Here is a 17440-nt window from a genome sequence, read left to right as displayed (position 1 = left end):
AGGAATGAGGTTTGTCTCGATCAAAACACCTAAACAGACCATACGCCTAAAGGAAAGCTTTGTTTTCCAGCACATTCAATACTTGAAGCAGTCAGTGCGTGTATCACTAATTGCCTGGGCTCAAGTCATCAACCGTGTATACCAAAGGCCGTGAGGATACCCTTTTCTGCACCCATACAGACAACCTCGGCTCAGGATTGTACTCCTAAACCCTGAAACCGAAACGATTTTCCAGAAGGGGAGGTAAGCAAGGCGAGACGGCACTGGCTGCCTCCACCCTGTCATTAGCTCCCTTCCAATGAACCGTCGCCTTAACGGTGGAAATCACGCCCTTCCATGCACAACACGCCAACCAATCAGCTTTTTTCTACTTGCGCGTACAGGAAGCTTTAGCGGCCATCTTCGCACCCACCTCCGCTCTATTTAAGACGACATTCGGGCGCATGCGTGGTGGGGCTGAAAAGCGTTTATGGGTTGCCATGGTAACTGTTCCTAACAGCTGCTGAGGAACGCCTGGGCAGGCCTCGGGCGCTGCTGGAGAAGGACGCCGTTCAGGCGCCCTCGGCTCGGAAGGCGCTCCTCATGTCTTACTCCACTAGCCCGAGGCGAACGGGGTTGCCACGGACGGTCCTGCGCTGGCTGCAGAGCCTCGACCTCACCTTCTCGCCTCGACATTTCCGTAGGTGAGGGCCGGCTGTGGGCCCCGTCGCCCCCCACCCGGACCCCTTTCTTCCTCGAGGGCTTAAGGGACCCCCTCCCGGCTCAGTCAGTCCCCTCTAGCCTGCCGCCTTGCCAGAGGCGCAGCTTATGCCTCGCACCGGGTGAACTCCCAGCCTGATCACACACTTTGGGTATGAAAGGGAGGCGGGCTGGAGAGAAGAAGACGGGGCTGTTTGTCAATGAACTACCCGGCTTGGAAACCTGCTAGAGGGGAAGGAGGAAGGATCAGCCTTCCTTTGGGGGCCAAGTGTATTTTGATCCCCCTCAGCTAAACTTTGGAGTAAAAAAAAAAAAAAAGGCTGTGGCCTGAGACCGGGTCTCAGTGAATACCTGCCTGTATGTTTGAATGCTTGCCCGAGATAATGAATGAATGGGGACCTATCCACCAGCTGCCTTGTCTCCCACCGAGATTAGTTCAGGCTGCTTGCCTGAATTGCTCTCTCATAAACTTTGCTGGTGCAATGAGGGTAGTGATAACTGAGGGAAAGACCCATCATCTTGAAATTGCAAAAAAAAAAGGTGCATTGCAGCATGTGACGTTTACCCACGTGGCCCCTGCCTGTTTCACAAAAGCACAGAACTCGCAGTATCCCAACAAGTCCTTTACTTCCCTGCCACCTCTGTCAACACCCTTTAATTAGATTGAAGTCCAAGCTGAATATGAAGTTGAACAACACAGGTTTATTGATTACAACAGTGGTTCTTAACCTTTTTGAAAGAAACACCCCGTTGAGCCATTGAGGAAGTTATTGCCCCCCCTTCCCAGGGTGGTGGTGGTGGTGGGTGTCACTGCAGGGAGGGGGGTGATGATAACTTATTAAATGGCGGTGGCGGCACCACATCCACTGTCAGCACCAGCCGCTCTGGATCTGGTGGCACAGTAGCGGCGGTGCTGCCGCGCCACCGCCACAGGGAGGGGGGTCAATGATAACTTCCTCAATGGCGGCGGTGGCACGGTAGTGGCACCACATCCGCTGCCAGCACCAGCAGCTCTGGATCCGGCAGCGTGGGGAGGGGCGCGATAACTTCCTCAATGGCAGTGGCAGGGTGGCTCCATCGCCCCCTTTCTGTTCCTTCACTCCCGCTCACCCCTTTTCGTTCCATCGCCCCCCTGAAAAACAAAATCACCCCCTGGGGGGGCCGATATCGCCCAGGTTAAGAACCACTGGATTACAGTTCACTTATAGCGTGCTGCTTATATACTGCCCCATAGCGCTTCAAGCACTCTCTGGGCAGTTTACAAGTTAATATGCAGGCTACACATTGCCTCCCCAGGAAGTGGGGTACTCATTTTACCGACCTCGGAAGGATAGAAGGCTGAGTCAACCTTGAGCCGGCTACCTGGGATTGAACCCCAGGTCATGAACACAGTTTTGGCTGCAGTACAGCGGTTTATCCACTGCGCCACGAGGCTCTTGCAGTTCACTTATACATGTTCTTCATAGACTTTATGTATTCATTTGGTTATCAATAACTTGTTTCACTCTTAACTCTTTTAGCTATAAGTTCTATACTCTTAACTCCTAACTCTGCTACCCTCTCTAACTACCACAGACTAACTTCTACTTCAGACTCTCATCTCTAACTCTCTCTTCCCTATCTGCTCCCTATCTCTCTGATTAACTAACCCTAACTCCTCCTTATCTCTGCCAAGCCTCATGTAGCTGCTGACTCCGCCTCTCCAGCCCTCTCGTAGGTTCATGCAAATCAGCTCATGAATATGAATGGAATGAGTGATGGGGCAGTCACCACACAGCACCAACATGATTGTGGTTGTTTTCATTCCAGTAGACTAAAATAGTGATTCAGGTGGTGACTCCAGAGCACCCAGCCAAACTCAAGTTGACTAAATGGGCCCTTGGTCTGCTGTGGGGTAAGGGTGGTCTGCTTCTATTCTCGACATAAGTGGCAGTGCAAACTAGCCCATTCCCAGAGTATTCCCATCCACACTTTTATGGGTCCTTATCGGGGCAACTTTTTAAAAGTGTGAGTAGGTTTACTCCCTTTTGGTTCATTTCCAGCATGCCTGGTTGTGGGGATCAAGCCAAAGGGGAGCTTGTTCCTTTAAATGTCCTATCCAGTCATTTTCCCAATATCATTAAGCTTAGCAACAATGACTTTTTTTTATGTGCCACCAAGTCAATTGGATTTCCAGGTAGAGAATACTTAGTGGTTTAACATTCCCTTTCTGGGGGAACCCTGGGACTATGCAGCTTGCCCAAGGTCAGACTGCCTCTACTTGCAGGAGGCACAATGGGGAATCAAACTCCCAGTCTCTGACTTTGCCGCCATATAACTAAACCACTGAGCTATCCAGCGAGCTTTAATATTGCTGCCCAGAGTAGACCTTTGGTCTAGATGGGTGGGGTAGAAGTCCAAATAAATAAATAAATAAATAAATAAATAAATAAATAAATAAATAAATAAATAAATAAATAAATAAATAAATATTGGGAAATTGAGTTCAGAATATCTGTGGAGGAGCAGAGGGAGGAAGGGCTGCACTGATACACTGTACATTTTAGGGGGGGGAGCTCAAGAGAAGGAGACCGAAGGAAGCAAGGCAGGGTTTTTTGTTGTTTTCTTTCTTTAAGGGAGGTGGGTGAAGTAGGGTCACTTGGGGTGTATATGCCATGTGGATCCAAGGATCACTCCAAATGGCATACCAGACCGTTACACAACCTTCAGCAACCCTATTTAGTTTGCTCCAGCATGCTCCAGTTGACCATTCTAGCCAAGACCCATTCATGACTCTTATCTTGATGCTAACCCCTTTCCTGTAAAATCATTGTACATCCTGCCTTTGAGATTACTTAGTAGCTGCTTCCTCTCTTTCTTGCTCTGTGCCTGAATGGGGAATGTCTAGCCATTGAGGTGTCTGCTTGCAATCTTTTGTGGGGGCTTTGCTGGCTCGAGCAAATGGGTGTTCCTGTCTAAAAAGATTTGGAGAGCCATTAGTTGGTCACTAGGGAATTCCACTGCTATACACTGAAGTTATAATGTTACTTAACTAATCTTATTCTTCTTTTATTTTTCTTGAAACAGGGATTTTTCAAATGGCTATCTTATTGCTGAAATATTTTCTTGGTATTACCCAGAAGACATCCAAATGCATTCCTTTGAAAATGGGACCTCATTAGCTGTCAAGCTCAGCAATTGGTCACAGCTTGGAAAGGTAATTAACACATTCTATGAATTCCAAATTAATTTTGATTTTAAAAAGAGACTTGGTAAGATGGAAGTTGCCTTCATGCTTCTTTAGACTTCTAGTACAGTTGTTCATATGTCTATCCAGATGTAAGTCAGAGTTCAATGAGGCTTATTTCTAGGTAATAAGATATAGGGTTGGAGTCATAGATTGCAGAAAAGATGACAGCTTGCCCATGTCATATGTGTGCATGTAAAATTATATTTTTAGCTGTGATATTTTTTAAAATGCTGAAAATATTTTGAGGTGGGTGTCTTTGTTTTCATTTCCCTTTCTCTTTTTTAAAGTTCTTTGCAAAAAGAAACCTGAAGCCCATCCGAGAACTTATTGATGGGACAATTCACTGTAAACCAGGAGCTGCAGAAATATTTGTACAAGACATTTATACGATGTTGACAAACAGGCGGTAAGTTTTATTGTTTCCCACAACATTACAGGAGAATTATTGCAAATGCAGATGACAGTTATTGCCTAATTTTGCACCACTTGAACCTAGATTGGGTGCAGGAAATATTTAATTAAAACTAATTAAAAGCTTCCTTAAAACGGTGTTACAGAGTGTCTAGTTGCGCTGGCCACGTGACAATGGAAACTGTCTTCGGACAAATGCTGGCTCTACGGCTTGAAAACAGGATGAGCACCACCCCCTAGAGTCAGACATGACTGGACTAAATGTCAAGGGGAACCTTTACCTTAAAAGCTTCCTATCTCCATTTTTAGTTCTAAGCCTTCCTTTTGCCCTGGAGAAGCTTTTGGGAGTCTTGGGACATAAGGAGGAGAGTTTTGAATAATAAACATTTGCTGCTATATCACTACTGGGATCAGTACCAGCAGCAACCTTTGACTTTTAAAACCTCCTCCTCCCCCCCAAGGTCTCCAAAGGCTTCTCCAGAGTGAAAAGTTGCCCTAGGGAACCTTGCAACTTAAAACAGGGACACAGGAAACTTCTAATTATATTTTAATGAAATGTTTCCCATGCCCCATCCAGATTATACTGGCATGAAATTATACGAACAGGATTTTGCCCATGTACAACAGTAGATCCACAACTGTAATGCAGAAATAAGTAGAACTGGTCATACGTAAGCCTTTCCAGAATTAATAGATTATGAACTATTCAGGCTACATGCATTAAAATTTGCCTCTTTTATTTAAAAGATATTGAAATTGATTAGTTAACCTAGGAGCATTTAGCAAATCCTGCATTCTAATAGATTCCAGAAAAGTAGCCATGCTAGTGTGTTTCAGAACATTGGCTAAATTAAAGAGAAAAGGGAAAGATAAGGACAAGATATTGTGGCACCATAAAGCTGAAAAATCTTGCTTCAGTGTAAAATTTCACTGGGCAAAATCTGTCTGAAGAAGTAAATTTTGATCCAAAAAAGCTCACTCAGTGGAATCCATTTTTTAAAAATATTGTCACTTGATACTGATGTCCATCTTTCATATAAAATATTTCTTTCTGGCTAGAATCCAGCCCAAGTAATTATGCTGGCATAGATCTAGCACTGTAAATTCCAGTTGCAAATTGCTGCAAGTTAAGAAGAGACAAATTTACTGTCACACATCATGTGACTGATATGTGACAGCAAATGTCTAATATTTCCATTTCACACTGATAAGGTTAATGCTGATGAGACATAACTATGCTGCTGGTGTTCTGGTCATTGTTTCATAAAAATAACACAGAATGGCCATGTTTTAGTGTTTTTTAATTGACTTGCTCTTTTTATTTATTTTGCCTTTTTCTCCTCACTTAACAGCTTCTTAATGGAGGAAGAAGCTGAACAAGCTAAGCCAAAGCATGGCAATTTACTTATAAATGGATATCCTAAATATCTTGGCATGATGGATGCTAGGTATCACATTTAAAATTAAAAAGTCCTCTCTAAATAGTGGTTTGAACATAGCAATTCATGTTAATAGGGTTTACAGATCATAATCTAGAGGATTGTTTTATTTTTAAAGCTGTTGTTGGGTTGTACCTTCCATATATGGAAAGATGGCAATTACAGCTCAACATCATCTGTAAGACTGTATGTTTCCCATCCATTCTCTACACATGTAAGTAGCCAACAAGGCACGAGGTAGGAGGTATTACTCTGAAAATGGCAGCTGATAGAAGGAGATACATGGCAGCAGTGGGATGGTAGGTACCTCTGTTGACACAACAGAGTATCCCCAACTTGGATTTACAGACAGACCCCATTAACAGCAGCAGTAATAATTGTACAGTGGTGCCTCACTTAACAATTGCCTTGTTAAACAACAAAATAGCTATACGATGCCTGTTTTGCAATCGCTTTTAATAGGCAAAATTCGGTTCCCAACGATCGCTTCGGGAACCGATTTTTTGCTAGACAATGTTTTAAAAACAGCTGATAGGCAGCTTCAAAATAGCCACCCGCTGTGTAAAATGGCTCCCCGCTGTGTTTTTGGACAGATTCCTTGCTTTACACGCACCGAAAATGGCCACCCCTATGGACGATTTTCGCTGGACGGTGAGTTTTCAGCCGTCTCAATGAGTTTTCAATTCATTTCAATCGGATTTTTTATTTCGCTTAATGAGGATTTCGCTCTACAGCGATTATCCTCGTTAAGCGAGGCACCACTATACTATTATTCTCCCTTTGAACAACTGAAAAATTCATACACATACTAAGTGCTGTAAAAAGGTTAAAATATAAGGCAAGCACATTCAAATGTAAATTCTTGGCATTACATAATCTTAATATGATCTGCTTTGGAAAGGTGAGTCTCCATGCCTTCAAATACATGGATATATTAAGTACTGTGTTCCCTAGCCTGTCACTAGTGTCCTTCAGGGCTGCAGTCCAATGGCAAATGGAAGTTTAGGTTAAGTGTTTGCATAGTAGCTTTTCAAGGGAAACACATCTTTGCATTGCTAAGAGAATGACTTCCTGTGAAATACTTTATTATGTATGAAATTGTAATGGAGTTCTGCGCTCTTAACAGTGGCCACAGCTTTGATCATTCGATTGCAGTCGTTGATGAGCAGCTACAGTAATAAAACTGGGAGGAAAACTTTATTTGACACTAAAAAAACAAGAGTTAGCTATTGATAACCATTGTATCATTGCTTCCTTTTCATTTTTGTGGGCATATAAGGAGTTGGACAGATTTGCTGGTGGTATGTCACGGAGAAGATGGAAAGAAAGTGTAATGAAGCTGAAATATTTCTTTGTAAGAGAATCCTGGGACCATTCACCTCTCTCTAGCACCCTTCTTTTCTGGAATTTAGTGAGATAGAACTGCATGACTTTCTGTGTGTCATTTCTTAACTTTAGTAGTCCATTCCATTATTGGAACACAGTTCTTCAGGCATCCCGAGAACTGAGCTACATAATGTAATCTCCTCATATGCAGTGCTGTACTAATTGCAACGAAAATGAATCTTGTATTTCTGATCATTTTTTTAATTTCTGGTTTAAACTTGAAACAAAATTAATGCAATCTGTACAACTTTTTTCTATTTCCAGAATAAAACACATTCAAGATGAAGAGATTGATTTTACAGATCGTATTTACCAGGAAAAGTTACCAATGGTTGCTAGATCAACTGCTTCCAGAGCTATTAAATCTAATATTAAGTTAACAGAAATAATGATAGAGCCTAATGATAACAAAAATAGACAGAAGGTTACAGCCATCATTAGCATGCATATGCAGCGAAGGCTGCTAGAGAGGGAACAAGATCCAGGTAAGTGTCTCTTTCAAAAGAATCTGAGAAGAAGATGACTTTTCAGTATGTGCAATATTCTGTATAGTGCTGTATCGAGATGACATGGTAAAAATTGGGAAAATTGTGCAGAAACCATAAAACCTTGTTATTTCAATCCTGCCAGCAGTAAGTAGTCATCTACTTTTTACCAAAAAATGAGTGTCAAGTTAGTCAACTTGCCTACATTCACCTGCCTGAGGTGAGAGTAAACAGAGTGGGCATATGCCTCTCCTTCATTTCATGTCCTTCTGGGGAAAGGTTAGAAGGCAGCTTTCCAAAAAGCAGAAACCAGGCTGTGGAAGTCCATTATATGGAAAATCAAACTAGCTCCCACTGCATTCTGTTTCTTGTGGCATTTATTTAGGGAGGTACAGTATTTCATCTTGGCCAGCTTAATATTTATCCATTTTTATTGCTTTCTGCTACTTCTGTTTCTCATTTGTTTACTTCTAAGCTGCTTTATGTTATTAGGCTGCTTGTGGATTGTTTGTAATTTCAGTGAGCTATTTTAAGAATAGGGGGAATAAACATATGCAGGATGTAAATGAACCTTAGAGAATGATTTCCTACATTTCCTTTCCCAAATACAAATGAGATAAATATAAATCTATAATACATTTTTTTAAAAAAATAGCTAGCTTTTTACCATATCTTGGGGAATAGAAACCTGCTTATTTATCGAATTATAGTCCATATTTAGAGGCCACCAGAGCTGGATTATTCAAGTGAAAGTAATCTACAGGTTTATAGTCTGTCTTGAATTTAAGATACCAATCAGCTTTTTTTGAAAGGACAATGTAAGCTTGCTGCTTATGTGAATTATCCTGTTTCCAAGAGCGGTTTGGCATTAAACCAACCCTGGGAGCACGTGCCATTCGTCGTCCTTCTGTTTTGGCTCGTTCCTTGAGTACAACTAATCTTCAGAGGGAGAAAGCTGTTCCTGTTCCAAGTAGTAAGCATTCTTTTTCTGATTCAAAAGACTGCAGTCCTACTCAGAATACTTGCACAGGAATTCTATTGTACAAAGGAAATTTCGTATCTAAATTAACATGCATTCCAGTGAACTGCATCATCAAGGCACTTTTAATGAGCACTCTTTAGAGAATAACTTCCATTAAAATAATTGGGCTCACTTCTGGGTAAGCATGGCTAAGATCAGGTTGCAAGTTTTCTGCACGTTAAATGTTTGAATAAATACCGGGCCTTGTTCGTCCAAATATACAACATCCCCTCCCACTTTAATATACTCTGATTATTAAACAGAATACTGGTTTCTTCTAAGCAGTGGTGGGTAATTTGAGGCTTGCTAGATGTTGTTGGACTGCAGTTCCCATCAGCCTTTAGAGGTGTCTCTCTTGCTCACCCTGTCTTGGTTGCGCTGCAGGGAGGATTTGATTTACTGGACTGAATCTTTGCCTGCTCAGAGATGAGCAAGAGAGAATGAAGGGACCAGAGGCCGCTGCTTGTGATCTCTGTAGAGAAGACACAGAGTACTTAATCTTCCCACACTGCTCTGTGCATCTATATTAGAAAATAGGAGGATTTGCCACCTTTTCTTGCTTGCACACTTTGCTGCTAGCTCCCAGAAGTGACAACACTCAGAGAATAAGTAATGGGGAAGAAGGATCTGAGAGTTTCCTAGCAAGAATGTCTATTCTTTCCCACTTCTTCACTGCAAGGTAAAGGAAGAGAGAAGAAACTTTCTAAGATACAATCTTTCCATGCTATAAAAAGACATCTGGTTTTGTTTTAGTGAAGGCTTTCACCAGTTAGCATTGACAAAAGATGGAAAACGATTGAGTAACTTTGTGCTGGTAATGGAAGATCATTTTAAAATAAAGTTTTTCACAGTGTAGAAGGTATTGGTGAATCTTCCTAATGTCCACAGAAGAAACCAGAAGGCACAGGAGTCCCTTATGACTGGTAATTGTTGTCAGCCTTATACTCCTGACAGTATGACCTGAAGTACTTAACTTTCTTAAACATTCCATGACATAGCAACTCCAGCAACAGTCATCATAACTGCATGCTGTCAAGCTGATTATGAGTACTGGTGACTCTTTCCAGTTCTGGTGACAGTTGTAGCGTTCACCCTAAGTTATGTGTTGTAAGTTATGCATTATTCATGTTATGTTAATGTGGTTAAGAGGCGGGGCTGAAATTTAAAAGATGGAGCCTGAGAGGAGAGAGCAGCCAGAGAGAGTTAGAGAGTCTGTGTCTGGAATCAGAGTGAGAAGGATAGTTTGGGGGTCTGAGGAGTAATTAGAGTGTAACTTGTGATAATTAATACAGAAGGTTAATACTGATGATTGATGAATCTTGAAGAATATGCTTATGAATTATTCCAGAAACCACCTGCAATTAATAAACCTGTTTTGTTGGAAAGTCAGTACTGGATGGACCTTCGTCTTTTCTAAATAAATTAGGTTGATAAAAAAGATCAACTGGTGGCAGCGTATCGGAGGGCGTGCTGAGGTACCTTGTGAGCTCTGTGTTTGGGGAAACAAACAGGGGCCACAAGGGCGAACGCCACAACAGTATTCAGAGGTAGTTTAGCAGTCCTTTCTTCTGGGGGCACTCTGGAACTGTAGAGCTTGCCCAAAGCTACATAGGTTGGCTTTTCTTCCGGGAGGTGACTGAATTCCCAACCTCTGGCTTTGCAGCCAGATATCTGAGTCATGGCGTTATCCAACCAGCTTAATTCCAACAGTGGCTGACACTATTATAAAGCTCCTTTATGGAAGAGATCTTACTATATTTTACTACTTAAATTACTATTCATATTTTATAACTACAGTTGTTAGTTTGAAAAATATTAACACTTTTTTTCTCTTTGCTTGTAGATTCCACAGAAATCACAGGCAAAATGGGTGTTCACTTTAAAGCCATCCAAGTGAAGCAAGCTGAGAGATGTCCTTTTGATGTGAATGCAAAAGTTGAGGCTTCAAGTGCCCATTTTAAAGGACTGTAGCTAATCAGTGACATTGTAGTTTATTTTTAACATAATACAGTCCTTGTGACCATGTTTCATACAATACCAAGAAACCAGTTCCTTATAGATAGGTTCAATAAAACATTGATGGTAAGACACAATGAGATCATAGTATTTGAATATCCAAAAGTATTTGTGTTAAGGAAGTAGACCATTGATGTCTTTCATACTTTTGTCCTCTATTGAAATGTACTATTGTAGTAATACGAAAACATATAATCAGCAGCATTTGTTCAGTCTTGTACTCTTCGGTACTGCCTTGATTCTCATAACACTGATGAAGGTAAGCTGAGTCTTACTGCTAAGCATTTTTTCTAATGGAATAATTTAGCTATGTGGTCTGTGAATAAAGTAAAAAAGTATAATGGAGTAACACCCTTTTTTATGTACCAGATACCAACAAATGTCTAATATGGGGGACTGCTATGTTATTTGGCATTTTCCCCTATCCACTTGCAGTGAACCATGCTGACAGTTCCCAGCAGATTTTTGTAGCATCACTCATTAGCGTTCTTTTACCTCTAACATAGTCTGAAGTGGTGTTCACATGAAGGGGAAAAATTAAAGGGGATATGGAACTCCTCAGTGAGCACCTGCTGCATTCTTTGGCACAATTCTGACATGTTCTGGCCCCAACAAATCAATAAAGCAATGTGCAATAACTTCAGGGACTCATTCCCCTTGCTCTTCTTAAATGTGAAGCTTCAGATAAGACTTCTTCATTTCTTAAAATACAATTTCCTCCAATTTCTTCTGTGTATTGGGAATCTGTCATTTGAGTACACGCTATACAGAATCAGATTACAGCTTGCACTCTGGCCTCTGGAGAGTGTTCAAACTGCAGATTCCAGGAGAAGCAGCAGTTTAAAAAGTCCTCTGACAGGTGTTCAAAAAGAAGCAGGCAGCAGGGAGTATTGTAGCCTGTTTCAAGAAACTTGTTTTCAGAATGCCTTGTGCACATTGTTTTTTTGTCTTAATAACTTTGTGCCAATGATATCTGATGGTTCCACAACAACTTTTAATTGTAACGAGGCAAGCTGTTGCAACTTTGAAATGATGGACTTGATTATAGCACTCTCAGTGAGACTTTGAACCTTTGAGATTCAAATTCTTTACTTTTATCACAGTGTAACACAAGCTGAAGGATGTAAGAGACTTACCAGGGGCAAAGTGCCCATAGGATGTGGGTTTCATGAATTTATGTAACGTCACAAGGATAAGATATCCTGAAAGATAAGAAGAACTGCTAATAAATGTTAATACAGTGCTCAAATAATTCATGCCTTAACCAGTTCTTAAAACCATAAAGACGCAAGTATGCACACAAACGCACACACATCAAAACAATCTCACTAAAAATACCTTGTGGAAGGATCATGGAAGATGCAAAAATATTTCTTTCTTTCCAGTGTCATATGGTCAACATTTTAGGAAGAGACCACTAGTTTTCCCATAAAAGATCCAAATGAAGTTGATTTGTGACCAACATGGATACCTATTTCACTTGCAGTGTGCGACACAACTTTTAACACATGCCATATGTAACTCTGTTTAACTTAACTGAAACATTCAAAGGTAAAAACCCTTAGAAAAGCGGAAATGGAATTTCGAGATGATATTGTGAATAGAATGGATGTTAATATATTTTTGTGTCTCCTCTTCCTCATAACCCCAATCCCTCTTCCCTTTACCTTTTGTATCCCAGACCCTATCCCAAGTTATTAAAAAAATAATTTAAAAAAGATAAAAACCCTTTATATAACTTAACAGAAATTTATTTATGTATACATCTCTTTACAATAATTAAAATTAGATGAATGAAATACTTTACACCAAGTATTCTGGTACATTCAATTAGAATTTACTTACATAGTATTTGTTGGAAAATAAATTTTAGAAATATGTATATTTATTTAAAATAAAGAGAAATGTCCTGTATATTCAAAATATAAGAAAAAGATATTATGCTCATTGAAGTGTAAAACTAAGTATTCCAAAATCCTTACTAACCAATAGTCTGTATTTACTATACAACCATATAATTTACACTTAATCTTTTGTTAGATTTATCAGAACACAACCCATGCACAACGATACAAATGCCATTTATTTCAAGGATCTTGCACCAAAACAGCATTTGGTAGACTGTGCTCTGAGTTCCTACCAAGAGGAGACAAATACACTAACATCGTCTAAAATATGAAGGCTATACTCCCCATCACAGGCTGGTAGTTCTAAAAGCAGCAATAGACACGTTCAAAACGCATATGTTACTTACGTATGAAAGTGTTTCAAGTTATAAGCCTCAGAGTTTGTGCTATCCTTTCAATTTAATTATGTGTTTCATGTTTTTTGCAGAAACACATTTGAAATCCATTTTTAAAGCCCATAGGTGCTAACAATATGTGACCCTCTTTGATTTATTAAATTTAATATAAAAATTACAATTTGCAAGTTCATAAAACTATTCTTCAAAGAGGACTGAACTGCAAATCCTTCAGCTAACAATGATAAAGGAATAGCAACAAGCATATTAATTTTTAGTAAATTACTAGTGAATATTTTCCTTCATTAGAATGGATTGAGCCGTATTCCTGTCCCCAGTGGAGAGAAGGGGTTCACTTTCGCCCACATCAATGCATCATTAAGTGAAATTGCTGATTTTCCATCTTCAAGAAAAAACACTGGACCCTGCATGAACACACAAAGCAAAACATACATATCATAGTTAGCAATTCAAAAGAAGCATAGCAAAACTTTGCTTTTCAATTTTCTGAAGAGAAAACAGCAATTCCTGCTAACTCTCAGCCCCTGCACAATATTCCACATCTTTCCTAAGCATCTCCCAAATATCAGGAACAGATTTGCAAAGAGATACAGGAGCTCCGGAGGTGGATAAGTCAAGCAGGAAACCACAGTTGTATAAACTGAAACTGTCCATTTACAAAATTCATGTACTTGTCTTTATTTGTGAGTATTATGAACTGTGTATGTGTGTCAAGTTGGAACTGACCTATAGCAACCCTAACAGAGCTTTCAAGGTAAGAGATATTTAAGGAGTGATTTTACTAGTTCCACGCCAACAGTGAGTTTCCATGGCTGAGCAGGAATTTGAACCGTAGTCTCCTGAATTCTAATTTGTCATTCTATCCATTGCACTGGGCATCCATTTACAAATTTTAAATATTTAAAGATTTTGAAAGGATATACAGTGGTGCCTCACACAACGATGTTAACTGGTTCCAAAAAAATCAACGTTGTGTGAAACATCGTTCTGTGAAACACCATTTCTCATAGGAATGCATTGAAAACCGGTTAATCCGTTCCAATTGGAACGGATTGCCATCGCTGAGTGAAAATCCCCATATATTGGAATGTATTGAAGCCGACTCAATACATTTCAATGCCTTTGCGAAGTCCTTTTTCGCTCCTGTAAAAGTGTCTTACAATGTTTGGAAGCTGTTTTAAATGATTGCAATGGTTAGTCCACCTCCTGAAACCTATGCAAACTGATTTTGGTGTTGTTCTGACACTTCGTTAATTTATGATGATTTTTTGAATTTTCTCCATTGGAAACCATTGGATGGTCTGTCTAATGGTTTCCAATGGAAAAAACAAAAAATCATCATAAATTAACGAAGTGTCAGAACAACACCAAAATCAGTTTGCATAGGTTTCAGGAGGTGGACTAACCATTGCAATCATTTAAAACAGCGTCCAAACATTGTAAGACACTTTTACAGGAGCAAAAAGGGAGATCGGGAAAGGGCTCTTTGATCTCCGTTTGCCTTTTAAAGTTCTTCCCGACCTCCCTTTTCGCTCCTGTAAAAGTGTCTTACAATGTTTGGAAGCTGTTTTAAATGATTGCAATGGTTAGTCCACCTCCTGAAACCTATGCAAACTGATTTTGGTGTTGTTCTGACACTTCGTTAATTTATGATGATTTTTTGTTTTTTCCATTGGAAACCATTAGACAGACCATCCAATGGTTTCCAATGGAGAAAATTCAAAAAATCATCATAAATTAACGAAGTGTCAGAACAACACCAAAATCAGTTTGCATAGGTGTCAGGAGGTGGACTAACCATTGCAATCATTTAAAACAGCGTCCAAACATTGTAAGACACTTTTACAGGAGCGAAAAGGGAGATCGTTGTGTGAAAATCCCCCATAGGAAACATCGCTGTGTGAGGCAGCAAATTTAACAGAAAAAGGCATCGTTGTGTGAATTCATCGTTGTGTGAGGCACTCGTTGTGCGAGGCACCACTGTAAAGCCATAAGAAAATACAACATTAAAATTCAAAAAAATGTGCAGTATTCATGAGCTTTTGTGTGTCCATGGACACTTCTTCAGATGAATACAATGGTTGCATCTCTAGGGTAAGTTTAAAACGACTGGCAGGCAAAGTTTGTCAGAGAAGGACAATGGATATATTTGTCCTCAATGAATAAGATCTTTAGCAGGCTATGGGTATTGTTTAATGCCATCACAATTGAATGATTAGGGTTTGAATGGATGACAAAGGCTCCGATGGCTGTATTAGTGTATATAAATACATAGGGAAACCTAGAGATAGAGTGCTGAACTTCCTGCTTATTTGTTTCCCTTTGGAATCTGTCCTTAAAAGTTTATTTGTTCAAGGACTGCAACTCGCAAGTCAGAGAGCGAGTGTCCAGGAAGAGTGAAGTGTTAGCCCACTGGTTTCTGGGTATTTCTATTTCTGATATCCATTTTGTGCCAGGTTTGGCCTGTTTGTCCAATATAGAATTCACTGGGGCACTGCAGACAAAAGAAGACATGGGGGATGAGCAAGTGTTTGAAGTTCTAGTATTTTGGATTATGTTGTTTGGCCCTCTGATGGTATTTCTTGTTTAAATCTTAAGTCAAAGCTGGTGTCTCGGTTTGCCACAAGGTCTGATTCCTGTGGCAGCATCTCTGGTAGACAGTCTGTTGCTAACAGTTAGAATTCTCTTCAGGTAGATGGCTGGCTGTATACCATTATGGGTTGCCCACCCAGACCTGCTATGCATTTGTCAGTATCCAAAATGGGCCGGAGAGCTCCGGATAAGCGTCAGTGTTTTTAGCTGGAAAATGTATATCACCACTAGTGGTATCCTGTTGCTGTCTGGTTTTGGTTGATCTTGCAAAAAGCTCACGTTTGGGGGATCAGTCTGGTCCTGCCAACAGTTGTAAACTCGGGGATCAGTCTGGTCCTGCCAACAGTTGTAAACTCCCCCATAAGACATAGCTACTCTATTCATTTGAAAAAGTGTGCTTGGGCACATGAAAGCTTATGAAAAATAAAAACTAGTTATTCTTACAGGTGCTATAAGACTTCTGGTTTCTCTTTTGTTTTTACAAGAGCTCTGTGTTTACCACTAAACAAGTGAGTAGGCTGTGCATATCATTATCCTGTTTTCATTGGCACACCATTGCAAAGCTGTTTTTTCTTGTGGCTCTATGCTAAAATTATTATGTTCTGCATTATCTTTCAAGCTCACAATATAAAGGCTGTTGAATATGCTGAATACAATAATATCACCAATAATGTTGAAAGTGGGGATATCTGCAAAAGTTTTATGCAGTGTAGTCCATACATTACCAGCAGGCAATACCTGTATTCTTAATCCTGTTAAGCAAGAGATACGAACATCTGAGTGACTAGGAAGATTAGATCCAGTAACATAATCTGGCCCTATTGTTACTTTCAGAGGTTCTTCTTTTATACGTGATAGCAGTGTTGCATAAATATTTTTCTGTAATTCAGATGGAGGTGTATGTGGACATTCATCAGTAGATCTATGAAATAAATACATATTGTAAGTTGTAACGGAACTCTAGTTTCACAGTACACTGACTAAAAATTATTGTAAAAGACAGCATTGTAAAACTGCAAAGAAGTCCTGATAAATTCATCTTTTTACTAAAGGTAAAAAAAACCCCACAAATTAAAAGCAACTAAAATTCTATTATGGTCATTGCACACCTACTTGGTTAGTGTCTGAGTACAAGCTCTCCAAGCATCCAGTTCCTCAGAGAGTTGTTCAATTTTCAGGGGTACACACACTTCTCGTCTTTTTAAAAGCTGGCTGGAAAAGAATGCAGTGTGACAACTTTTGAAAGCATATGACACAAATTCCAGTTCTACATTTTGTTTTTTGAAGGGGAATGAATCCATAACTATTCCCCAAATAAGCTTGAAAACTGAGCACAAGTGGAATGTACTGTTTCTTATCTCATCTTGAAGGCGCTGTGTTGGCAAAAACAGAATTTGTATGCAAAAACAATTTATATAGAACATAAGAACAAAAGAAACCCAACCATGATCCTTCATTTGCCCCTCCCTCCATTCCCACTAGGTGGGGAACGTGGTGATGCTGCGGGTTAAACCGCAGAAGCCTCTGTGCTGTAAGGTCTGTAGATCTTCAGCTGTAAGATCGAATCCACTTGTATAGGCACATGATGTAGCCAATGAAAGAGGAATCTACACAGAATGAAAACTTGATGTGAATGCCTCACACTGCTGCTATTTAGTATTTAGTTTTCCCATGAGGGACGTGGTGGCGCTGTGGGCTAAACCGCAGAAGCTTGTGCTGCAGGGTCAGAAGACCAAGCAGTCGTAAGATCGAATCCATGCGACGGAGTGAGCGCCCGTCGCTTGTCCCAGCTCCCGCCAACCTAGCGGTTCGAAAGCATGCAAATGCGAGTAGATTAATAGGGACCACCTCAGTGGGAAGGTAACAGCGTTCTGTGTCTAAGTCACACTGGCCGTGTGA

The 17440-nt window shown here is 40.3% G+C and overlaps 2 protein-coding genes across 5 annotated transcripts in view; one reads left to right on the top strand and one right to left on the bottom strand.

Annotated features, from left to right (window-relative positions):
* The first annotated feature begins 448 nt into the window (after positions 1-448).
* Positions 449-11027, top strand: SPATA4 (spermatogenesis associated 4). Its single transcript, XM_020803230.3, has 6 exons — positions 449-683; positions 3766-3895; positions 4216-4334; positions 7429-7649; positions 8506-8622; positions 10514-11027. Exons 1-6 carry the CDS (start codon positions 583-585, stop codon positions 10639-10641), a joined length of 816 nt encoding a protein of 271 aa, XP_020658889.1. The 5' UTR covers positions 449-582; the 3' UTR covers positions 10642-11027.
* A 1388-nt stretch (positions 11028-12415) lies between these two features.
* WDR17 (WD repeat domain 17) overlaps positions 12416-17440 on the bottom strand; it is an 88360-nt gene continuing 83335 nt past the window's right edge. For all 4 annotated transcript variants that reach the window (XR_013545481.1, XM_020803241.3, XM_073001436.2 and 1 more), the window contains 3 exons: positions 16655-16753; positions 16280-16463; positions 12416-13353 (listed from right to left, as the gene is read on the bottom strand). Coding sequence is in view for 3 of the 4 variants with exons in the window: in XM_020803241.3 (XP_020658900.3) it covers positions 13234-13353; positions 16280-16463; positions 16655-16753 (403 nt within the window). In the remaining variant the exon portion in view is untranslated. The remainder of the gene's footprint in view (positions 13354-16279; positions 16464-16654; positions 16754-17440) is intronic.

Source organism: Pogona vitticeps, chromosome 5 (assembly GCF_051106095.1).
Source record: "Pogona vitticeps strain Pit_001003342236 chromosome 5, PviZW2.1, whole genome shotgun sequence".
Taxonomy (NCBI): domain Eukaryota; kingdom Metazoa; phylum Chordata; class Lepidosauria; order Squamata; family Agamidae; genus Pogona; species Pogona vitticeps.
Note: the sequence above shows the minus strand (reverse complement) of the source record. Positions and strands in the feature narration are given on the sequence as shown.

What these genes read in the sequence shown, in the direction of transcription:
- SPATA4 (XM_020803230.3), top strand. Translation starts at nt 583, where the DNA reads ATGTCTTACTCCACTAGCCCGAGGCGAACGGGGTTGCCACGGACGGTC. An exon ending in ATTGGTCACAGCTTGGAAAG is followed by an intron (nt 3,896 to 4,215) that starts GTAATTAACACA and finishes TCTTTTTTAAAG; the next exon opens with TTCTTTGCAAAAAGAAACCT. An exon ending in AGAGAGGGAACAAGATCCAG is followed by an intron (nt 7,650 to 8,505) that starts GTAAGTGTCTCT and finishes CCTGTTTCCAAG; the next exon opens with AGCGGTTTGGCATTAAACCA.